Source organism: Mirounga angustirostris, unplaced genomic scaffold (genome assembly GCF_029215605.1).
Source record: "Mirounga angustirostris isolate CCGP_5_RB_7025 unplaced genomic scaffold, mMirAng1.0.hap1 SCAF_4, whole genome shotgun sequence".
Taxonomy (NCBI): Eukaryota; Metazoa; Chordata; class Mammalia; order Carnivora; family Phocidae; genus Mirounga; species Mirounga angustirostris.
Genome location: NW_026991712.1, coordinates 179,307,525 through 179,332,621, shown reverse-complemented (window position 1 = coordinate 179,332,621; position 25,097 = coordinate 179,307,525). Strand labels below are relative to the sequence as shown.

The 25,097-nt window shown below is 52.8% G+C and overlaps 1 protein-coding gene across 4 annotated transcripts in view; it reads left to right on the top strand.

Annotated features, from left to right (window-relative positions):
• KAZN (kazrin, periplakin interacting protein) overlaps positions 1 to 22,513 on the top strand; it is a 1,036,128-nt gene extending 1,013,615 nt beyond the window's left edge. For 2 of the 4 annotated variants that reach the window (XM_064589897.1, XM_064589898.1), the window contains 8 exons: positions 1,160 to 1,365; positions 1,881 to 1,999; positions 9,712 to 9,943; positions 11,837 to 11,938; positions 12,528 to 12,694; positions 16,823 to 16,937; positions 18,732 to 18,892; positions 19,816 to 22,513. In XM_064589897.1, the coding sequence (XP_064445967.1) occupies positions 1,160 to 1,365; positions 1,881 to 1,999; positions 9,712 to 9,943; positions 11,837 to 11,938; positions 12,528 to 12,694; positions 16,823 to 16,937; positions 18,732 to 18,892; positions 19,816 to 19,840 (1,127 nt within the window). In that variant the 3' untranslated portion in view covers positions 19,841 to 22,513. The remainder of the gene's footprint in view (positions 1 to 1,159; positions 1,366 to 1,880; positions 2,000 to 9,711; positions 9,944 to 11,836; positions 11,939 to 12,527; positions 12,695 to 16,822; positions 16,938 to 18,731; positions 18,893 to 19,815) is intronic. The other 2 variants (XM_064589899.1, XM_064589900.1) reach the window with 2 other exon arrangements.
• Positions 22,514 to 25,097: the final 2,584 nt, after the last annotated feature.

Sequence of the window (25,097 nt, the reverse complement as noted above, 5' to 3'; positions counted from 1 at the left end):
CCAATTTTTGTTATAAATGTATGCATGTTTATTGTGGAACTTTGATGATACGCAAAAGTATAGCAAGAGGAAGTTAAGCTCATTCTTCCTGGCACCCAAGCTCAGTAACTGTAAATATCTGTGTGACTTCACACACACTGTTGTAACCACGTGCCTGACTTGATGGATAAGCGTTTTTTACATCGTTATAATTTACAACGTACAGTATTGGCAGGGTCCTTTCTAACCAGGCTTCCTTTTTTTAATACTTGTCATTTCTTGTGGTGTTGAGTTTGTGTGGGCGTTGATTTAACCCTACTTTAGAGAAAGAGGCTTTCCATCTCAGTCAAGGTCGCCCTGAACCCGGTCCGTTCATCAGGTGTGTCCGACCATGGATTGAAGAGTAGGCATGGGAAATGCTGGGGGATAGACATTTTCATCTATGAGGGGCTACTCTGGAAACAGGTTTCGGTGTGTTAAGGAATGGAGCTGAGGCTCCATGTAGCCTAAGAAAATAAATCACCCAGTCACCCAGAGATGACTGCCACTGCATTGATTACAATAGCGAAAAATGGGGAACAGCCCATGCCCAGCAACAGGAGGCAGGCGAGATCAATGAGAAAGCATCCTCTGATGAATCCTGTGCCGTCAAAAGATAGCACAGATCTCTACGGAGATGGAAGGATGTCCTCCACGGTGTAAATGAGAACGGCGTATTACGAAACGGAGAGCGTTGTGTCTACGCATGGGTCTGGGTGTGCTTGGAAGCGTGGGTGTGTGTGTGTTTGGAAGCATGGGCATTTGTGTATCCCAAAGAATATTTAACTAAAACTAACAGCTGCTGTCTCTGGGTGGCGTGGGATTTGGGGCGATTTTCACTTTGTTTTATTTTCATTCTTTGTTGGATTAAGTTTTAAAAAGTCTGTTCTTTTGTCCGGGAGGGGGTGGGGGACAGATTACTCTTGTAATGGGGGAGGGGCAGCAAAACAAAACAAAAGCCATTTTGATTTTGGAAAGAAGAAATGCGCGAGGGGGAGACATCCCCGCCCACCTCCTGCACCCTGGGAGTGCAGCCTGCCCAGTCCCTGCCTCCCCCCACACCCCCTAGGAGCCCCCCGCCTCAGCTCCTTCCTCAGCCCCCTCCCCATCTTCCCACCAAGTTTGCAATTGTGTGTTGCAGATTCCGACAGCCAGTGCAGCCCCACGCGGCAGAGCCTCAGCCTGTCGGAGGGCGAGGAGCAGATGGACCGGCTGCAGCAGGTGGAGCTGGTCAGGACCACCCCCATGTCCCACTGGAAGGCCGGCACTGTCCAGGCCTGGCTGGAAGTGGTCATGGCCATGCCCATGTACGTCAAGGCCTGTGCGGAGAACGTGAAGAGCGGGAAGGTAGGGCACCTCCAGGATCCCAGCGGGAATGCCCCCTCTCCCTCCTGTGAACTTTACCAACCCAGAGCTGGCCTGCTCCACCTCAGCCCCGCCCCCCAATCCCGGGGTGAGGAGGAGATGCATTCTAGGAGCCAGCTGTGCTGGGTTCAGGATCCAGTGTCCACAGTAAATCGTCACGTCTCCCCGGCAAGGCACATAGCCCTCTGAGTCTCAGCTTTTGCATCTTTAAATTGGGCCTAACCTGCCCGTACCTGACTGACGGGGGGCAGGACCGGGCTAGAGGGCTCGACTGGCCAGGATGTGATGCCACTCACCTCCTGGAGCAGAGCTGCACTAAGTGCTCTGCCTGGACTGCAGAGAAGGATGGGCAGGGAGACGGGCGGGCGCTGGGGTCCAGCCTCATACTAGCAGACCCCTCCGGGGCTCGGCCACAGCCAGCAGCAGGTCCTGGCAGCCTCGGGTGCCCACCCCACTCCCCCTTCTGGGCGCTCAGTCCTCACCTTCCTACGGAGCAGGTGCTGCTGAGCCTGAGTGACGAGGACCTGGAGCTGGGTCTGGGCGTGTGCAGCTCTTTGCACCGACGCAAACTCCGGCTGGCCATCGAGGACTACCGCGACGCCGAGGCGGGCAGGAGGTGGGTCGGCACGCCCGGGCACCCCGCTCGGGCTGCGCCTCCAGGGAGAAGGGAGAAGAGTCCACCCCGAGACCTCCAGATCACACGGTGGGGGCGAATGGACACTGCAGGCTGAGCCAGGGATGGGGGATGGTGGGGTGTGCCCAGGAATGCCACCGGCCAAGGGCGGCCAGGTGCATCCCAGTCCCGCTCTGGGCCAGGCCTCCCCGTAGAAAGATGGAGCTACAGGGAATCAGTGAGGCCCCAGTGCCCCATGATCCCCGCAGCCAGGAGGCGGCGGGGCGGCCTCGTGCGCCCCCAGAACTTCTCTATCTCCGAGGGCCAGCCGAAGCAGGTCTGGGAATTCGGCCAAAATGTCTGCTCTGTCTACTTCCACCTCAACCCCAGCTCTACCAGCTCAGGGGGAGAAAGGATGGAGTAAGACAGGGAGAAGTAGAATGAGACAAAGAAGAAATGGACGTGAAGGGCTTTATTGCCACATCTCCCCCAGAGGATTAGGGCCGGCTGGGAGGGGGATCCGTTAGCAAGCACACCTGGGAATGGGCGGAGGTTCCTCTCTTCAGGTGTGTCCTGCTCTCATTGTGAACACCTTCCCCCACAACCCCCACCTCTGTCCTACCTCCTGCCTGCCTCCCTCCCTTCTGACCTTTTGTGAGCAGGATTTGTTGGTGGGGGGAGCTCATTCACCAAGCAAGCGCCAGGGAAACCAGAGCACCCCCCTCGGTCCTCAGCGTGCAGAGGGGAAGAAAGAACGATCGAGCATAGTAAATCTGACACTTTCTGTTTTGCATAATTATCTCCTTCACTGGTTTCCCCATCATTTTTGTGCAGTTAATTAATCAGACCTGGTGGTGTGTGCTATTATTTGCAGAAGCCGCTTTATGGATTAAAAAATGAGGGGGCTAAGGCTGGGAACTCAGGTTAGTTTGGAAGCAGAAAACCCAATGCTTGTGTGTCCTGGAGAGGGGCCCTTGGCATGAATCCTGGGTGGCAGCAAAGACATGTGAGATCAGATCAGAAACTCGGGTAGCAACCCAAAGCAAGCAAAGCAAGAACGTGCCAGCCTTGTCAGCAAATCAGGACCCTGAGGGACGGGGTTGGGGGTGAAGGAGTGGGGAGGAGAGTGATGGGCGGGGGAGGGGAGCAGCGGGCATGAGCTTGCTTTCTCGGAGGGCTTCTCCTCCTTAGGGTCCCACAGGCACCTCACACTCATCACCCACTTCTAACCGGTGCCTCCCCCCTCCTGAATCCTCTGCCACCCAAGCTGGAGACCCCTCCTGCCCCCTTGTCCTACTCCCAATGTGGTCAGTAAACGCTGACCATTGAGCAGGGTGGGGCTGCCTGCTTCACCCCGCAAAAATGCAGGATCCCTGCCCAGGTTCGCCCAAAACATGACTGCCCCCGAGAACCTCTAGGAACCAAGATGCTACAGCACCTACAAGGGGATGTGAATGGATGTGAACGGAGTTTTAAAAATTCTGAGAGCTGAGATCAGGACCGTCTCCATGGATCCTGTGTCTCCCGCATTAGACACCCCCAGGCTTCCTGCAGGAGGGAGGGGCTCATTCCCTGTGGAAATCCGGCCTGTCTCTAACTTGCCGTGGGCTTGCTCTCTCTGGCGCTTGTAGTTTCTCCAGCTGTGAAGTGAAGAGGGTTAAATTAGAACAGCAGTTCTTATAACCTTTGGAGACCACGGCCACTCTGAGAATCTAATAAACACTGTTGACACTTTCCCCAGAGGAGATATACAAAACCTCACAACTCTGCATTCTGGGACCCTTTGACTCACTCCCGGAACTTTTAGGGGCCCATGAACTCTAGGGTAAGAGCCCCAGTGAGGTCATCTTCAAGAACACATCCTCTGTGGCTTTGGGAATGACATTGCCCTCTCCGGGCCTGGTTCCCCTTATCTCTAAAATACCGCAAAATCCACCAGCCCCATCACCAGTCATTTTATGCACATGATTTTATTTAATCGTCACAACATCAATGTGGGATAGACATTCTTACCCCCATTTTAAAGACGGAGAAAGTGAGGCCCGGAGAAATCATGGGTGCAAAGTCATGCTACAAAATACCTAACTTCAAAGTCAGTCCCCTTTCCATTATCCTGCATCGCCTCAACATTAAAAACATCGACAACCCCGGCTACTCGTATTTACGGAACACGGAATGCACCCCCAGACTCTGTGCTAAGGGTTTCACATTCTCTTATCCCGTTCAGCCCTCACAGCTTCTGTGAGGCAAGCATGATTAGCCTCATTTTGCAGGTGAGGATGCTGGGGCACAGAGACACAAGGTCCCGGAGCTAATGGTGATGGAGCCAGAATGGCCTCGTGTTTTCTGTGTTGAATCATGACCCAGATGATATCTAAATTCTGTGCCCAAACTCAGATTTCGGGGTCTAATCCGGCCCCAGTTTGGGGCGGGGACAATGTCAACTTTTATAAAACATCTGAATTACTTTTGAAGTCGTGCCGTCTTGTTCAACTTGGGCGCTTACAATAGCTCCAACCAACAGCTGGGAAAGTGTTGCCAAGCCGAGGCCCCATGGGGACAACTTTAATGAAAAGAGAACCGTTTTGAAGGGCAGGAGCGCATTAATTGTCAGCATGCAGACGGATATTGCTGATGTAAATGGCTTCCCTCAAGTAGGTTCAGCTGGTGCCCCTCCCCCCACACCATGCCACGTCTCGTTGTACCATTGATTTGCTGAACTCCCTCAGAGAGGAGGGCTTCTGGTCCCCATCAGTGACAGCCCTAGCCCCAGGGCATCTGATCGGAGGGATGGCCGGGAGCTCCCACACCTGCCCGGGGCTAGACAGCCTTGACTGTGGCTGATGGTCCTGGGAAGGGCGGCTCTGAAGTGAGGGCCTCAGGAGGGGCTGGGAGGGGGCCCACCTGGGACTTTTTCTTCTTAAAGGGAGCTTGTCTTGGGTCAGAAGTTTCCAACACAGGAGCTTCGTCCTGCGTGGCTTCCTGGTGGACTAGAGTCAATGCCCCGCTTGCCCAGCCTTGATTTATCTTCTGTGCATTTATAGAACAGAAGCTGGGGAGCCAGGTGGGGTCCTGCCCTCCAGGAGCTGGTGGTCTGGCCAGATGAGCCGCAGGGTGACGAGTGCAGGGATGGGGACTCCTGGGGGGGCTCAGGGAGCAGAGAGGGGCTCTGACCCAGCCCACGAGGGCCCTGGAAGGCTTTGGGGAGAGCGAAAGCCCAGCAGAGCCCTGTAGCAGTCAAGCAGGTGAGGAGGGAGGCGTTGGGTGGACCACGGCCAGGAGACGAGGAGGGCCTGGCCTTGGGGACAGACCCCAGCTGTCCTGGGTGGCTGAGGGGCAGGAGGAGACCGCATGAAGCTGGGAGCCCACCCTTCCTTTCCTTGGCCCCTCTTCCAGAAAAGCATCTGCTGTGTGTTGAGCATGAGGCTGGCTCTTCGGCAAAGAACATAGTCTCTGAGCTCAGATCAATTCATTTTTGAAAGTTCCATGTGTGACTGACTAGTGCTTTGAAGGAAATACTTAGAGGCAGAGTACAGGCTAGGGGGCAACTTTATTTATTTTTAAGATTTTATTTATTTATTTGACAGAGACACAGCGAGAGAGGGAACACAAGCAGGGGGAGTGGGAGAGGGAGAAGCAGGCTTCCTGCTGAGCAGGGAGCCCGATGTGGGACTCGATCCCAGGACCCTGGGATCATGACCTGAGCCGAAGGCAGACGCTTAACCAACTGAGCCACTCAGGCACCCCTGTTTTCATACATTTTTTATCTATATGTATTATATGCTCTGTAAGACATTACTATATTTGTCTTTTAAACGGTCCATTATCTTTTAAGGAGATTAGCAGATGAGAAAAATATTTAGCCAGATAGTTACCATTTCTAATCATCTTTATTCTTTAAAAAAAAATTCTTATTGTGGTAAAGTATACATATTTATCATCTTAACTGGTTTTTTTGTTTGTTTTTGTTTTGAGAGAGAAAGGGTGGAGAAAGGGAAGAAGGAGAGAGAGAGAATCTTAAGCAGGCTCCACGCTCAGCACACAGCCTGACACGGGGCTGGATCTCACAACCCTGAGATCATGACCTGAGCTAAAATCAAGACTTGCACACTTAACCAACTGAGCCACCCAGGTGACCCCCCATCTTAACTGGTTTTAAGTGTACAATTCAATGGTATAAAGTAACATCCACACTGTTGTGAGGCCATCACCACCATCCACGTCCAGGACCCTCTTCATCTTGTAAAACTGAAACCCTATGCTCACGATAACATAATAAAGACTAACTCCCTGTTCTCCCCTCCGTGCCCCACCCCGATAATGGCAACCACCCTTCTACTTTCTGCCTTTATGGTTTTGACTACTCTCAGTACCTCATTTAAGTGGAATCACACAGTATTTGTCTTTTGGGGCCTGGCTTATGTCACTTAGCATCATGTCCTCAAGATTCATCCATGTTGTAGCATGTGTCAGAATGTCCTTCCTTTTTAAAGCTGGGGCGCCTGGGTGGCTCAGTCTGTTAAGCGGCTGCCTTCGGCTCAGGTCACGATCCCAGGGTCCTGGGATCGAGCCCCCATCGGGCTCCCTGCTCCGCAGGGAGCCTGCTTCTCCCTCTCCCTCCACCGGCCGCTCTGCCTACTTGTGCTCTCTCTCTGTTAAATAAATAAAAATAAAAAAAAAAAAATCTTTAAAGCTGAATACATCCAACTGTGTGTAGATAGCACATTTTGCTTCTCCGTTCCTCTGTTGGTGGATACTTGGTGGCTTCTACATTTTAGCCACTATGAATAATGCTGCTATGAACGTGGATGTATTAATATCTCTTTGAGCCCCTGCTTTCAATTCTTTTGGGTATTTACCCAAAAGTGGAATTGCTGGATCATACAGTAATTCTATTTTTAACTTTTTGAGGAACTGCCATACTGTTTTCCACAGAGGTTACACCATTTTAGATCCTCACCAAGAGCACACGAAGGTTCTGATTTCACCACACCACCACCAACACCTGTTTTCTTGGGTCTTTTAGCCATCCTAATGGGTATGAAGTGGTATCTCGTTGTAGAGAAATTTGTGCTTCCCTAATGATTAGTGATGGGCATCTTTTCGTCTGTTTATTGGCCACCCATATGTCTTCTTTGGAGAAATGTCTATTCAAATCTGCCGATTTCTGAATCCAATGGTTTTTTTATCGTGACTTCTGGAAGTTATCCTCTTTTTTCTTTCATGTGGGCCAAGTTTCCATATGGTTATTATTTTCTTGCCTCTTGAAAAAAGCCCTTCAATATTTCCTGCAGTTTATTCCTCTGATGATAAATTCTCTCAATTTTGTTTGTATAAAATAGTCTTTCCTCCCTCATTTTTAAAATAAACTTGAATTTTTTAGAGCAGTTTTAGTTTCACAGCAAAATTGAAAGGAGGGTATAGAGAGTTCCCACATCCCCCCTTCCCCCCTCCTGCACAGCCTCCCCATCACCCACATCTCCCACAGGATGGAGCATTTGTTACAGGTGAGGAACCCACATTGATGCATCCCAATCACCCAGAGTCCATAGTTTATATGAGGGTTCACTCTTCGTGTTGTACATTCTCTGGGTTTGGACAAACGTGTGATGACATGCATCCCTCATGACGGTATCATGCTGAGTAATTTCACTGCCCTAAGAAATCCCCTATTCTCCGCCTGTTCATCCCTCCCTCTCCTTAACCCCTGGTAGCTACTAATCTTTTGACTGTCTCCATAGTTTTGCCTTTTCCAGAATGTCACATAACCAGAATCATACAGTATTGTGATTGGCTTCTTTCACTTAGTAAGGTGCATTTAAGGTTCCACCACTGGAAGGTTCTAAGCAGAGGAGGGACATGATCTGATTGAGGTTTTTAAAAGACCATCTGGCTACTGTGGGGATGAGAAGGGGGGGGCAGGCGGGGGGGGGGCGGTGCGTGGGGGAAGTAAGGAGGCAATTTCCGAAATCTATGCCGCAGGTGGTGGTAGCTTGAACCCAGAAAAGGAGAAAAAGGGACAGACACACGGACCAGAGTGACTGATAGACCTGGTGGGGGAGGGGAGACTGAGGGCAAATGAGGACCGGAGCCGGAGGATGGTGGGGGGTGGGGAAATGCTGGGAGAGGGGACAGGGCATTTTGTTTAGAGCCTATTAAATGTGAGATGCGTGACAGGCAGGAGATGCCCAAGGGGGCAGTTAGTAAGAAGCTGGGCCTCAGAAGAGAGAAGAAGGGAGAGATGAGAATTTGGGAGTCCTCGTTTACATTACATTTGTAATCCAGAGCCCTGGAAATGGGTGCCACCAGGGAACAGAGAGCGTGGGGAAGAAGAAAGAAAGGAAGGGGCCGTGAGGGAAGATGTGCCCATTATATAGCAGTATCCGTCCCGAGCACGGCGGTCGTAGCTGTTCAGTATATATTGGTGGAATGAAGGAAGGGCAGGGAGGAGCCATATAGGAGCACCAGCAGGAGGGTGGTGCGGTCAGCCCTGGCCACTCTCCTGGAAGAGGGACTGGGGAGGGCTCAGAGGCAGGGAGACCAGTTGGAGCGCAGAGTCCAGGGAGACACAGAGTCCAGGGAGACACAAAGTCCCGGCGTGAGCAGTGGAGAGTGGAAAGGAGGAAGGGAGTCGGGTGGAGCTGAAAATCCCACCCAGGCCTCCAGCTTGAGTGGCTGGTGGGCAGCTCTTTAGAGACGGGTGCACAGGGAGGGGCTGGGAAGTGAGTGAAGGGTATTCTATCTGAGGGCAAGGGAAGAATGCTGGTCCCGATCCCAGACCTGGGGAGGAGGGTGGTGTCACTCCGTAAGCCCATATTTCCCTATCACATCCTGATCCCTTTGTGGGGTCCCCCTACCTGGCAGCCCCACAGGTCATTTCTCAAGTCCCTCCACAGGTGGGATACACTGTTCTCATTCCTTCTGTGTGGCTGCCACTGTATGGCGATCAGGGGAATGACAGCCAAGGGGACCTCTTGCCAGGAGCATCCACCTCTTTATGCATTTGAGAAATATTCCTTGTGCACATACTATGTGTGCAGCACTGAGATAGGTGTGGGATACAGACAAATCTGAGATATAGCAGTGAGGAGAAAGGGCTTGAAATGGGCAAAACGGGGGTTTTAATTCTGATTCCGAGACATGCCACAGTGTGACTCTGGGCAAAGTCTGAGCTTCTTGGTTTGTAGAGCGAGGAAAAACGGCCCAGGCCACAGCATTGCGGGCTTCAGGGATTCTGTAGAGGAACATGCCCAGGGGACCACACCCAGGGGCAGGCTGAGGATGTGGAGGGTTCCCGGAGGTGCCACCTCCCTCTGCACACGTCCCTGCCATTCTGCTACCGTCTCTTTCCACTCCGTGTGTCTGAATGTGCTTTCTTCCCTTTTCCTGTTCCTTTTTCTGCCTCTCTATTGATCCTTCTTCTGCTCTTTGGGGCTCACTCTCTGTTTCTCTGTCTGTCTCTGTCTTTCTCCTTCCACTCTCTGCATCCACCTCTCTCCCCATCTCTGCTTTGTCTCTCTCTTCCTCTCGGTCTCTCCACTGCATCCCTTTTCCTGCCCCCGTCTCTGTGATGTCTTGGTCCCCCACCCTACTCTGCCCTGTTCTTTTCCCTCTGTCTTCATCTCTGCCCATCTCTGCCCCATTTCTACCTGTCTCTCTGTTTCTGCCACCTGTCCCCACCCATCCATCTCTCTGGCTATGTCTGTCCTCACCAGCCTGTCCAAAGCCGCTGACCTGGACCATCACTGGGTGGCCAAGGCCTGGCTGAATGACATCGGGCTGTCCCAGTACTCTCAGGCCTTCCAAAACCACCTGGTTGACGGGCGAATGCTGCACTCCCTGATGAAGCGGGACCTGGAGAAGCACCTCAATGTGTCCAAGAAGTTCCACCAGGTCAGCATCCTGCTGGGGATTGAGCTGCTGTACCAAGTGAACTTCAGCAGGGAGGTGAGGACCAGGGCAGGAGATGGAGGCATCTTCCACAGCCCTTCTTTCCCCACTGGCACCCATTGTCCATCCAACTATCTGCCCATCCATGCGTCTGTCTACACACGCATCCATCCACATGGCCATCCATGCATCCATCCACACACGCATCCATCCACCTGGCCATCCATGCATCCATCCACACACGCATCCATCCACGTGGCCATCCATGCATCCATCCACACACGCATCCATCCACCTGGCCATCCATGCATCCATCCACACACGCATCCATCCACGTGGCCATCCATGCATCCATCCACACACGCATCCATCCACGTGGCCATCCATGCATCCATCCACACACGCATCCATCCACCTGGCCATCCATGCATCCATCCACGTGGCCATCCATGCATCCATCCACACACGCATCCATCCACGTGGCCATCCATGCATCCATCCACACACGCATCCATCCACGTGGCCATCCATGCATCCATCCACACACGCATCCATCCACGTGGCCATCCATGCATCCATCCACACACGCATCCATCCACGTGGCCATCCATGCATCCATCCACACACGCATCCATCCACGTGGCCATCCATGCATCCATCCACACACGCATCCATCCCTCCCCCTCTCCCTCCCTTCTTCCAATAGCTGCTTACTGGGCATGGGTCAGGCCCTGTGTCCAATTCAGTAAAGGGGGGAACCCTCATCTTCCAAGAGTTCACTGCTCATCAGGGAGAACCACAAAGAAGCTGGTGCCACCATACCATGGAAAGTTGGCCCAATGAGGAAAGTCCAGGATTTTATGAAAACCCAAAGCCGTAGCTTCCAGAGGGATCAGGGAGGGCTTCCCCGAGGTAGCGACAGCGGGACTGGGAACTGAGAGAGGAATTCCAGGCATCAGTCAGCAGGAGGTGTGAGTGAAAAGCAACCTAACAGAGGGAACAGCACAAGCAAAGGCCCAGAGGACAGAATGTGTGGTCCCAGCGTTGGGTCTGAGGTGGGGGAGTGAACGGGGAGGCCAGCTAGGTGACCAGGGACCAGGGGGGAGAGTCAGAGTTTGGACTCTGAGTGCCCCCTTGATTCTGAGCCCTGCCAAGTCAGACAGCATGGGGGGCATCTGCTTTAGCTCCCCCAGGACCCAAAGATTCCCGAGGCCGCTGGGCCCTACAGGGCGGCGGCAGTCCAGACGGCTTACTTTTCCTAGAGTGAAGTCAGAGCACAAGCCGCCCAGGGTCAGGAGGAGAGGCCCAGAGGAGGGAGCTGTCCAGTTCTTCAGCCCTTCTCACACACCAGCCGCAGGGCCCTGGGCACCGGGAACCCCAGTCTGGTGAACCCCAGAGACATGCTGGAAGATCGTGACAGTGAAGTGTGAATGGGCATGGTCAGGGCACGTTGGAGGAATCCATAGACCGGGGGGTCCCTGGGTCCACCACCAGCCCAGAGCCCTTTGTCTGGGAGCCAGTCCCCCCAGGGAAGGCTGGTGAAAAGGGACCAAGCTGATCCCTCTACAGGTTGCCATGAGTGATGTTTTGTAGGTGACACTCGTTGCCTCAGGGGCTGGGTGGACCCACAGAAGACAGCCCCTCACGGAAGAGCCGCATTGTTGGGCCCCTACTCCATGTCAGGAAAGCGGGGGTCTGGGATATACAAACTAGGCAGCTGCTGGGGGTCTCACCCAGCCCTCCACCCCCAGAAGCAGGCTTCTCCCCATTTCCCAGAATGAAAAGCCAAGCCCCCGATGGACAGGGCCAGAGAACCCGGGGCTCACTGGCCAGAACTTCTCCTTGTACCAGCACGCCGGGGTCCCCCCAACACCGTGGATGCTCGCTCCTTGGGACCTCTGCATGCTCCCCCACCCCCAGCTGACCCACTGTCTCCCCCCTCCCCACAAGGCCCTCCAGGAGCGCCGCGCCCGCTGCGAGACACAGAACATAGATCCCGTGGTCTGGACCAACCAGCGGGTGCTCAAGTGGGTGCGGGACATTGACCTGAAGGTGAGGGGCTGGTGGGCGGGGATGGGCTGGGGGTGACTCACAGGCATCTGCAAATCCCATGCACATTTGTGTGTCCATTTTGCATGAGGCAGCGTTGTTGCCCAAGCTGGTGAGAAAGCCTGCCTCCTGTTTCTCAGGAAGAGGGAGCACCCACCCCACCCCTACAACAGGACCCCCATTCATGATGGCTTTCTCCCAGCAGGGGTGGAGAGGCTGGGCTGTCCTCTGAAGCAAGGCTGAGGTTGAATCCAGGCTCATCTCATTGGACAAGTTTTTATGGGCTGCCTGCCAAGATCTGGGGATACATCAGTGACAAAATAGTCTTAGTCACTGTCCTCATGGCCCTAAAAGAGTGGGGGGTTCCCCCTGAGCCTTATACTAACTGGTCCCCAGGGGAACAAGCCCTTGCTGTTGGGGGCATGTCCCCACTTGGAGCTGAGGGCACCTCAAGCCAGCAGGGCAGCTCCTCAGGACACCTCAGGACAACAGGGTGGTCCTCACAGCCTAACAGGGCAGGACACCAGGGCAGACCTGTCAAGTAACAGGGAGGCCCCCACCGCAGGCTAACCAGCCTGTGCCTTGCCCTCAGGAGTATGCGGACAACCTGACCAACAGCGGCATCCATGGTGCCGTGTTGGTTCTGGAACCCACGTTCAACGCCGAAGCCATGGCTACTGCCCTGGGCATCCCCAGCGGGAAGCACATTCTCCGGAGACACCTGGCAGAGGAGATGAGCGCCATCTTCCACCCAGCCAAGTGAGTGTGGGCTGCTGGCTTCGGAAGCAGGTGATCCTGACTTCCCCCTGGCCCCCTCACTTCCTGGATCCCACTTCTTCCCTACAACACAGTGGCCTCCTTTTATAGATCAGGAAACAGAGGTTCCAAGAAGCAAAGTGCTTTAGCCTGAAGGTCATAGTTGAAAAAGAGGTGGCCAGTCCAGGCAGGAAATGCTGTGGAGACAGAGGTTTGGATGCAGGGATGAGCATACTAATGGTGCTCATGGTCCAGATGAGCAGGCCATGTCAGCCTACCTACCCCAGGCTCCTCGTCTGGAAAGTAACCAGAGAGAAAGCACCTGGACAGACAAATTAGGCGCCCTCTCTGGGGATTCTCTCCTTAAAATATTTGCAGTTAAGCTAAAGTCACCATTTATTAGACACTTGTTATGGGCACTAATTTCATCCTCATGACAATACCAAGAAATCGGTGTCACTATCCCTCCTTTATAGATGGAAATACTTATTCAAAGGGGCAAGGTACTTGCCCAAGGTCACACAGCTAGTAAGGAGCAGAGCCTAGATTTGTCCTTTGCTCTATTAATATGGCATATTACGTTGATTTTCATACATTGGACCAACCTTGCATTCCTAGGATAAATCCCACTTTATCCTTTTTATATGTTGCTGGTCTAGGTTTGCTAGCATTTTGATGAGGATTTTTTGCATCTATATTTATAAAGGATGTTTGTCTGTAGGGGCTTTTTCTTGTGATATTTTTGTGTGGTTTTGGTATCAGAGTAATACTGGCCTCATAGGATGAGTTAGGAAGTATTCTCTCCTCTTCTGTTTTTTGTTTTGTTTTGTTTTTTTTAATTGGAAGAGTTTGTGAAGGATTGGTGTTCATTATTCCTTAAACATTTGGTAGAATTCACTGGTGAAACCACATGATCCTGGGCTTTTCTTTGTGGAAAGGTTTTGGTTTTTCGTTTTGGGGGGGGTTGGTTTTTTTCCTACTTCAATTTTATTTGTTACAGATCCATTCAGATTTTCTATTTCTTCTTGAATCAGTTTGAATAGGTTTATATCTTTCTAGAAATTTGTCTGTTTCATCTAGGTTAACTAATTTGTTGGCATACAGTTAGTTGATTTTATAATCATTTCCCTATAATCTCACTTCTTTCTGTAGAGTTGGTAGTACTGTCTCTTCTCTCATTCCTGGTTTCAATAATTTGAGTCACTCTGTAATTCTTGATCAGTCTAGCTAAAGCTTGGTCCATTTTGTTGACAGAACTCAGGTTTGAATCTGAGGCTCTCTGAGTCAGAACCCTGAGTGCTGAGCCCCCAAACCACATGAAGCCTCAGAAAGCATCTGGGCTACACCCCATGTTATACAGAAACTGAGGCTGAGTGGGGAATTGTGCATCCGTGGCAACAATCCAGAAGTCTTGAACTGCCCTGCCCCATCGGCAGGCTAATACTCAAGTGATTCTCAAAGTGAGGTCCACAGAGCCCTGCAGCAAAATCATTGGTACTCTTGTGAAATGCAGATCCCCTGGCCCAAACTCAGATCCCCAGGACCAGTATTTACTGGGAGAGCCCAGGAATCTACATTTTGGGCATTTTGAGGTAGTTCTATGGAGACCAGAGTTTGACAAGATCCCTATTCCTTGAGCCATAACCCAACAGGTACAGGAAAGAGGCTTTTCTCCTAAGAATTGTCCACCCTCCCTGACCTCCCTTCTGAAGCCATGTGACCTGTAATGGCCTTAATATATTCTGAGCCCTAGATAGGTAGCACTAGCTAAACATTAGCAGGCATTCATGTATCTGATTAAACCCTTGACCACCCCCGAGGTCACAGGTGCATTAAGGACTATCTAGGATTCGTGGGTGAGCACTGGGGACGTTTCTCGTGGGGCACAAATAGAGTAGGTTCTTATGTTGTTGGCAGGCCAGGGAGTCCCTTAAGAATGAGATGAAAGCAATCCTTCCAATATGAGGACAAGGAAGAAGAAAGTGGACTCAGTCCTCTCATTTTACAGACAAGGATCTGAGCTGGTCAGCCAGGGCACGGAGAGGCGATGTCTGTCCATGGCCCATGTGCCAGTTCTCCTTGGAGCCTTTGCTGAGAACTTGCCACAGACCATGGGAAGAGATTTTAGTCAACTTGGGGGAAACAGAATTTCATGGGTTTTTAAGAAATTTTAGAGACCACCCCTATTGGTGCAAGAGTCCCTAGCTAAGTAAAACACCAGTGGAGACAGTGATCCCCAGGCCTGGTTAATATCACCACGATATTTAACCACGTGCCCAGGATTATATTAACCAGGCTCTTCAGGCTTTGCCCCAGGACATCTCTGCAGTGGTCCAAGCGGTCAAGCTGCCCCGTCCACGGCCCTCTTGCTCCCTCTCCTGTTGCTGACTTCAGCTTTCTGGAGAGAGAGGGGGCAGGGCAGGTGGTACTGGCCCTTTAGGGTGAGTGCTTCCAGAAGGCTCTGATGGGTTGGAAAGATTCAGATGGAGAAACATCGACCATTGAATAGCTATCAAGGGCTAACCCAAGACTCCATCCCAGACTGAATCCAAGGCTGGGGGAGCCTGATGGAAAGATAAGGCGAAATAATGCATAAAGCAATTGGGAGAGGAACCCAGGCATGGTGAAGCACCCAACAACGCAACTACTATCAATTATTTTTCCAAACCCACTACCAGCACCTCCGTGGCTGCCGCTCTTTCTTCCTCCACAGGGAGATGGCTGGAATGTGGGTTCCAATCCTGACTATGCTGCTTTCTACCATGTTAGACACAGCAGGTGATTTCAGCCCTCTGAACCTCAGTTTCTCATCTGTAATATGGGAATATGAGTCCTCCCTCCCTGCAGCTTTGTTAACAGGATTCAGGGAGGCAAACTGTTATGCAGTGCACCGGACACAGACCCCCCACAACAACTGATAGTTCGTGCCCCCCAACTTCACACGAGCACTGGAGTATCTCCATGACGTGCTTTCCTCTGGAACTGGTTACATGGGGCCCCCCTTCCTGTCGATGTGCTCCATCTTTCTCCTTAGCATTTCAGTGGGGAAGAGCAATTCCTCTATGAACTCTGAAAGATTTTACCATCAAGCACACAGAGTAAGAGGCCTTGTCATGTCTCCCACCTCGGTGGCTGGCAGGCTTCCCAAGCTGCAGAGTCGGGGGAGGGGATTCTCCCGGGGTGGGGGGCACACTGGGATTTTCAGGCACCCATGACAAGGTGATGTGTTATGACATTCTGTCCACCCAACCCCGAGCAGTCATTGAAATGTGAGCATAGAGACCAGGCACTGGGGTGGTTCAGGGGTGGTCCCATGTAAAAAGGAGCCACAGCAGGGCCTTTGGGGGCTCAATTCTGGCTCCTCCATCATTATCCTCTCTGTGATTTTAAGCAAGAAATTTGCCCCCTCTGAGCCTGTTCCCTCAACTTGAAATGGGGATAATCACTCCTTCTCAGGGTTTCTGGAAGGGTTCAAGGACCTCAACTCCGTCCTTACAGCAAGAAAGCAGGCTATGACAACATGTAAACTAATGGGCATGTCTGGGTTCCAATAAAACTTTATTTGCTAAATCAGTCGGCTGGCCAGCTCCAGCCTGCAGGCTGCAGTTTGCCAAATCCTAGTCTAAGAGAAGCCTTTGATGCTTTAACACAAGGAAGGGAGTAATGGGGTCACTTCAGGCAAGAAGTCAATGGTGGGGGTGGGGGACACAGATTTCAAACGCAGAGTGGGGAAAATTTTCCTGGTGCTTCTCAAGTCATGCCAGTGAGCTCAAATGTGGGGATTCTCCCATCCAGTCTTCCCTTCCTGGTAAGGTTTGCCGCACGCTGGAGGGGGAAGAGCGCGACCTTGGAGTCTCACAGACTTGGATTCAGATCTTGGCTCTGCTGCTTGCAGCTGGGTAATCCTGGGCAAATCGCTTAACCTCTCTGAGCTGCCCCCCTTTTGCCCCAACTGTCATGCAGGGATTTTGTGAGGATTGCTTTCGTAAAGTGCTTAGCACGGCGGGGGGCGGGGGGGGGGGGGCACATAGGAGGTCCGCAGTAAATCACAGCGGTTATGGTCATTGTCACCCATGTGAGTATGACCGTCTCTGGGGGGTGGCAGCTGACTCAGTATGGATCTCTCCCCAGCTCCTCAGGCATCCGGGAGGCCGAGCGTTTCGGAACACCCCCAGGGAGGGCCTCCAGCATCACCCGGGCGGGGAAGGAGGAGAACAGCGGGGGTATCAAGTACAAGGCTGGCCGGGTAAGTCACTGGATGCCTTCACCTGTGAGTCCTGCAGCCCAGGGAAGGTCTTGTTGTCATCTGGGCCCATGGCGGCCCCTCCCAGCTCCTCTCTTGGCCTGTGGAGGAGGACCGATGGGCCAGGTCACAGATGCAGCCAGGAGGGAGGAAGCAGCCTCCAGTTGACCCGCATGATGCTTAAGCCCCTGCCCCCACCCCCCAGGCTTAGAGTAGCATCTCGAAGTGGAGGTCTCACCTGCCCACATCAGAATCACCTGGCCAGTTGCTTACCAGGCAGATTCTGGGACCCACCTGGGTCTCGAAGCCAAGGGCCTCAGGGGTGAGGGGGAACCCTACATGCAGCCAACCTGCCCAGACTCTGAGAACCACTGACTTAGCTTTTGAACTTTGGTGATCTGACCAATAGCAGCAGATTAGCCTCCGGTCTATGAAAGTGCGTGCAGTTTGCCTGTGTTCACACAGACTCAGACTGACCCAGATTCCTAAATGGAAGTGTGTAGGCACAGATGGGAGAAGTGGATAATCCAAAAATTCTTCTGTTCATTCAGCAAACACTTTTTGGACACTGACTGTGTTTGAGGCACAATCCTGAGCATGAATGGGAATAAGCATGAATAAATTCCCACCCTTACTCTTACGGTGCACTCAGTCTAGAACACGCAGTCTCGAATGGGGTGAAAATGGGTTCTTGGGGGAGGGGCAAACCTGTCACTCTCTCTCTCTATGAAGAACAGGTATACATATGGGACATTAACAGAAGCACGGTGTATCTGTGGTGTGAAAATTTCATGGTGGCGGTGTCATTAGGGGGATATATCTTAAAAGGCTCCTTTTTTTTTGAAGATTTTATTTATTTATTTGAGAGAGAGAATGAGATAGAGAGAGCATGAGAGGGGGGAGGGTCAGAGGGAGAAGCAGACTCCCTGCTGAGCAGGGAACCCGATGCGGGACTCAATCCCGGGACTCCAGGATCATGACCCAAAAAGGCTCCTTTTTTAAGGTGGCAACATTGAACAAAAGGTTGAGGAACACTGGTCTGGAAACTAAAGCCATCGAAGAAATAAAGCAGTACAAAGCGCTATCAGGATTATTCTCATGGAGAGATGTTCAAAATAAGAGATAAATGCATACTGAGAGCCTAATGCATATAACCACAATAGCTGCCCTTGGCAAGCACCACGCTGTGTGCTTTACAGATCTGATTTCTACTCTTTACAACTCCTCTGGGAGAAAGGAATTGCTGTTCTCACTTGGAACCTGAGAAAATGGGGGCTCAGAGAGGGCAGGTGACTGGTCCGGGGTCACACAGCTGGGAAGTGACAGAGCAGGGATCCAAACCCTGGTTTGCGAGTCTCCACAACACCTGCTCTTTCTGCCACACCAGGAGGTGCTAGAATATTTCTTCCTGACCTGGGAACGCAGTCAGACTTCATGCCCGTGCTCAAACATTCTCACCTCTCCTCCATCGTACCCATTCTCAACTCTCCTCCCGCTGAGGAGGGAGATGCGAGACTTTTGAGGACAATCAGAAAGACTATATTTGTCCTCACCCTTAGCAACCGACCAGTTCCTTCAGTTGGGAACATGAAGCTCTCTCCTAAGGTTAGCTCACAAAATCCTCTCAGTGCTCTGGGCAGCAGAGTATGATTACTAATAGGAGGGGCACAGAGAGGTTAGACAAGTCGCTTAAGGTCACACAGCAATTAGAACGGGGGACCCCACATGCCCCAGATCCCAAACACTCAGTTCCTCTTCTCTTCTCCCCACCCTTCCATCTCATTTCTCTCTTCTCAGCTGCCCCTGGGGAAGATAGGAAGGGGCTTCAGCAGCAAAGACCCCGATTTTCATGACGACTATGGCTCTCTTCAAAATGAAGACTGTGGAGACGATGATCCCCACGGCAGGCTGGAGCAGTGCCGTCCGGAAGGCTACAATGGCCTCGAGGTCACCAACGTGTAAGGAGCGGACGCCCCACCAGACCCAGCATGGACACCCCCACCGAGGATGAGTAGCCCGACGCTGCCACCACTGTACCTAGGGACCGTGGGCCGAGGATGCTCCCCTGCCCCCAGGCAAAACCCCAGCAGACTACTGCGGTTTCAGATGGGGGCTCCAGGGAACAAGGAGGCACCAGCCTGCCTGACTCGAGCTGGTTGTGCACCTTCCTGCTCGGTGGAAGGACCTGTCAGCCCAGCCTCTCTGTCACCTGGGCTCCCCCTCAGAGTGACTGAGCCACTGAGCAGTCCAGGCGGTCCCTGGAGCCTTGAACTGAGCTGCCAAGGTGGGAGGAGGCCGGCGGTTCCCCCAAACACTCTCCCCAGAAGGAGCAGGCGGGACTCCAACCAGACACACAGTGCTGGGAGCCAGCAAAGCCTGAGGCTGACCAGTGGGCCCTTCTGGCCAGCCCGGTGGAGCTCTTGGCTCCAGTAGCCATGCCCCCCATGACTGAGAACTCCGGTTCTGACTTGGGTCACTGAATCTCTCTTGGGAGAATGCACAATGGGATGGTCATTCCCTGCTACCCTAAAAGCTGTGTGTCGCATGGGGCTGGACATGTAGAAAAGCTATTTGCCTTCTCCTCCCATGAGTGGCTGCACTGGGTGGAGGCAGGTGGATGATCCAGGCAGGGGCGGATAAAGAGATGGATAGGTTATATGCACTAGGCTCTCAGTATGCATTTATCTTGGTAGTGGCATTTCCATTAAATGCAGATTTCCTGTCATCAGGATAAAGGATATCCTGAGGATAGGAGTGGGGATGATGGACTTAGGTCAGTGACAACCAAGAGTGACGGTGGGTTTGGGATTGGGAGCAGGGAAATACTTGTCATTGTTGACCCAACAGACATTTGTTGTGATTTCTCGGTCACCTGAAACAGGTGTGCACATCAGTGCCCTCATTGAGGTGAATCTTGCAGAGAAAGTCATCAAGGTGGTGGAGAGAACCCCCAGCCCTTTTCCTGACTCTGCCACTGTTCTGCTATGTGGCTTCTTCCCAGTGGCCCCACCTCTCTGTGCCTCAACGTCTTCATCTACAATACTCCAGGTTCCCTCCCAAGGATGCTATGAGAATTAACACTTGCTAATGTCTATAACACACTTTGTAACCTCTCAGGAGACAGGTGGGAAGGTATGGGGACAGAAGAAAGCACCCGATTTCCCATTTATGACACAGAACTGACATTGAACTAGTCCCTCTGCAACTGTGTTCTGGTTGGGGCCACGTGCAAAAGGAGGACAAGGAATGTCTAATGTTCAGACTCTCTAGAGCCCCCAATAAGGCTTGACCAAAGAGAGAGAGAGAAAAGTCCACGTACACCACCCTGGAAAATCGTTCCAATTGATGTGTTCAGGATTGAGTCTGTTGACCTCGGTGCTGAGTGATGATTTGGGAGGGATGAAATGCATTGGGGTTCTACGGACACTTGGGTTATCAGAGAGAATCTTTTGTCGGGACCACAACATTGAAGCCATTCGCCCAAGAGTCAGTGAGAGGTCTGAATTCCCAAGACTTGAACAGGTAGGTGTCAGCCTCTGAGAATCATCAAAGCACATGTTCTTCAACCCAATGAACCGTTTCCCCTCATAGGAAAAGCCTAAACCGAGGCCTGATGAACTTGAGAATGATTCCTCCCCAACGCCGAAGACCATGGATTTCTCTCTGACCTTAGGATAAGCACAGCTTTTCTTGCCCCTGGAGACCAAACGCCTAGACGGTGGACAAGTGGATGGCTCCCCTTTCATTTGACTATTTAGCCTCCTAGGGTCACATCTCCAATTCCAGGGCCTGAGGGAGAAGCTCTGGTATCTAACATGACTTTGCTGAGGTTCCAAACTCCAGGATCTTAATGACATGCAGCCACACATGGGGCCTGAAGATGCAGAGCCCACAGCCTGGAGGGGGGCTCCCCTCTAACCTGATGCCACAGGTCCCTCCCAAGCCAGCATCCAGGCTGGGTGACCCAGGACCCCAGGATCTGCCTCTTGGAAGCAGCAAACCAGGCGGGAAATTATTCCCACAGGGTGAGGGAGGATGGCACGAGGGGGCCCACATGCAGCTCTGACTATTTAAAGCCAACATTTGTCAGAAATGAAGCTGGCACTCCCCCCCCATTCATTCCCATTGGGGATAAGATGGGCAAGTGGACAATTTGGGGGGTTACTGGTAGGGATGACATTGCCCCCCAGATTTGCAGCGCTAGGCCAGCAGGCCTGGGGCAACATGGACAACTTCGAAAGCACCTTTCAGTCCAAATGGTACCCTAAGGCACATTCTCTCCCGCCCGATGCTCCCACCCTTGGCAGCCAGCTGAGTGTTTGGAACTGGCTTTTCAACACGAGGACAGGTTGGTTGATAAATTAACAACCTCCACACAGAGTCAGATCAGGTGAGCTTTGTCTGCTGAAAAAAAATCCCAGACGTCAGCCCTGCTTCAAGGGTGGGCAAGAAGAGCAGGGGTGCAGAGGGACTTAGCAGAGAGATTCTGGTAGTGAACTGACTAAGGCTGACGGAGCGGCCACCTACAGAACAGTGACCTGCCATGTCCTGTCCAAAGGGCCCGAGTTGTGGTCTTGGGCCTTAAAGGGTGATAGGGCTTCCAGACCTGGGAAAGCATGAACGTGCTTCTTGGAGAGGTGTCCTCTGCGCCCGTGGGTGCTAGCCCCTTAAGAAGAGGTAGTTGGTGCCAGAGGTTGGGGAGAACCCCAGTAGGCAGAGACACCCCGTATTTCTCCGAGAAGCTGGGGGCCAGAGCCCTCAGAAGGCACCTGCCCAGCAGACTCTCAGCTTCCTGACCCCAGACCCCTCTGAAAGGCCCCTTTGTCATTAGCTGCGCAAAGCTTCTCTCCTAGAAATCTGTCTGTCTGTCACCAGGGCCCAGGCTCTAGGAGGCAGGAAGAAGCCACATGAAAACCTGGAGCAGATGCGGGAGAAGGGAAGGGGCCTCCGCACAGCCCAGCCGGCACGGGAGGGGGGGGGGCGGGGGGTGCTCAGAACAGTGACCTCACATCTTGAGGCATCGAGCAGGGCTGCATGCGACAGAACGGGAAGATCTGGCAGGACGAGACTTCGGTGTCCGCTGCGGGGGCACCTGGAGCCCTCTATTTCTCCAAGCCTAGCCCGCCCCGCTTCCCGTCGAAACCTGTCCGTGCGGGCACCACCTCCTCCAGGCTCTGGCGGGCTCCCGGCAGTGGCCCGGCAAGGAACAGAAAGCCTGGGGACACAGCAACTTCCGAAGCCAGCATTATTACAGACGGCTGGCTGGCGAGAAGAGTTTCCCAACACAGAGGCAGCTGTGGTTACAAAGGGAACAAGGTTATCCATGAGCAGAGGTGATGTCCCTGGCCTTTCAGTTGCTTGTCACAGCCCCGTGTCTTCCCAGGGGTAAATTTTAACACTGTAACAATAAATACTACTGCACAGCGCTCGACTGATCAGCCTGTTCCTCTCATTTAATCTTGCCAACAGCCGCTTTGAGAGAGATTACCGACCCATTTCCTAGATGGGGAAACTGAGGTTGGGGAGGCGGAGGAGCTTACTCGGCTCCATAAAGCTAAGAATTCCCAAGGCAGGGACTCAGACTCAGTCATCTGCCTCCCAACCCCAGGCTCATCCGACCCCACTGCGAGCTTCCTACCCTGCCGTGTCGGTGATCCCACCCCCACCCCCACCTCCCAGCATAGGATCTACCTCACCAGGTGGCATCGCTCAAAGTGGAGTTCAGATGCGCCCTGTCCTGCTGGAAAAGTCTGGGGCCTATCCTCCCGATGCCAGGACCCCGATGCCGGGAGGGAAGCATCTGATAAGTGACCCCTCCCTTAGCATCAGTCGCTTGCCCATGTCACTCCTCTCGGGGTACTTATTTTCAGACGGCCAGAACAGATCTCCAGTGATTGTGTCAGCCTGCCGTGACGAAACATCACGGACTGGGGGCTTACACAACAGACACTTGTTTTTCCCAGTTCTGGAGGTTGTGCGTCCGAGATCCAGGTACCAGCTGATGCCGTTCTTGGTGAGGGCTCTTCCTGGTTCACAGAAGCTCACCCGTGGCCGGGGAATTGATTGCAGACAGTGGTAATATGGGGGGGCGGGGACTCCCGGGGGACCCTTGAACTGAGACCTAAGTTCTGAGGAGCCAGCCCTGCCAAGACCCTGGGGGAAGAACATTCCAGGCCGTCAGAACTGAGCCAGTTATAGTGGTGAATGAAGTCCTGCCCAGCCTCTGCCCTTGCAGACAGTCCGGGGGGGAAAAGAGACACAAACCAACTACTCGAGCAATGTGAGAGTGTAACCATGACCAGTCTTGAGAGCAGAGGTAGCTCATAGTTGGGAGGGCTTATCACATGGGCATTTAATGTAGTCAAGGGGAGGTGAGGCCTGGATAGAGGAGAGTTCAGCAGGTGAAGAGGAAAGGGAAAAGGATTCTAGATAGCCAGGACACCATGTGCAAAGGTCCTGTGGTAGGAGGGCCAGAATAAATTAGGCTGAAAAAGGGCCCACATGGCTGGGAGAGAGAAGTGAAGGGCTCATCTCCTGAGAGTGCTGGAGGGACCTGCTCGGTTCCTGCCCATCTGTGTCACCCTGATTGCAAGCAGTGCTGCCTAACTGGACATGGAGTCTCCACCTTTTGCAGATGGGTCCCTCCTTCCGCTTGCTCTAGCTTGTGGCTAAATTGGGCTCCTTGGGTCACAGAATGACACAGTGGGCCCACGAGGTGGCACCAGGGCTGTGAGGGCAGAGCTGACCTGAGGCCAACAGAGGTGTCAGGTGCCTCTTTCATGACCCCAAGTAGAAATCTGAGATGTCTATATGAAGCTGTGCTGGTCAAAAGAGGACCTGGTAGTTCTAGCAGTCTCGGGGTGGAATCTCGTTGGCTCAGTTGGATGGGGTCTCCAGCCTACCAGGGGTGGGGGCAGCCCACCGGGTCCAATGTCCTGAGGGATGAGTGTCCGCGGCTCTTAGGGGACTCTGGCAGAGGGGTGCTTTAATGTGGCCCAAAGGCTTTCTCCTTCCCTGATAGAGGTCTCCTCTCCCTAGCAGTGGGGCAAGAATGGATCCCAGGGGAGACGACCCCCTGATATTCACAGAGTGAAAGAAACTTGAGTCCCAGTACCCGGCAGCTCACAGAAGCACCAGTGACAGATTCAAGGATTCAAGGTCGGACCCAGAGGTCAGACCTAGTAACAGACAGCCTTGACCAGACACGTGCCCTGTCCTTTGCCACAGGGTTTCTCAACCTCGGCACCATTGACATTCGGGACATACTTTATCAGGGGGCCTGCCCTGTGCATTGCAAGATGTTCAGCAGTGTCCCTGGCCTCTACTCAGTAGATGCTGGTATCACCCCCACCATCCAGTCATGACAACTCCCACATTTTTTCCGACATCACCAAATGTCCCCTGGGGAGGCAGAATCACACCCCCCCCAGCTGAGAATCACAGCTGGATGTGTTTTTGCCCTTGAATCCCACCCCCCCAGCAACTCCTTCAAGTAGGCATGGCTTTTCTCGTCTGACAGATGGGGAAACTGAGGCATGGGTCGGTTACATAGATTCCCAGTACGGGATTCCCAGTAAGAGTTTGCTAGCGCAGCCATAACAAAGTGGCTTAAACATTGAAATTTAATGTCTCACAGTTCTAGAGGCTAGAAATCCAAGATCAAGGTGCCAGCAGGGTTGGTTTCTTCTGAGGCCCCTTTCCGTGGCATGTAGACGGCTGTCTTCTCCCGGGGTCCTCACATGGTCTTCCCTCGGCCCCTGTGTCCCCTCTCCCTCTTCTTATAAAGACACCAGTCATACTGGATTAGGAGTGAGTGGGAGCGGGGAGCAGACTGGCTCTTGGCAGAGTCTGGGCTCAAAACCAATGGCCTGAGGCTGGCCAGTCACACCCAGCTTTTTTTTTTTTTTTTTAAGATTTATTGCACAGAGAGAGACCCAGCGAGAGAGGGAACACAAGCAGGGGGAGCGGGAGAGGGAGAAGCAGGCTTCCTGCGGAGCAGGGAGCCCGATGCGGGGCTCGATCCCAGGACTCTGGGATCATGACCTGAGCCTAAGGCAGACGCTTAATCGACTGAGCCACCCAGGCGCCCCCACAGCCAGCTGTTTACCATAAAAAATTCCTAACGCCAAATGTTCCCCGGGCAGAAAAGCCTTCCTCTATACT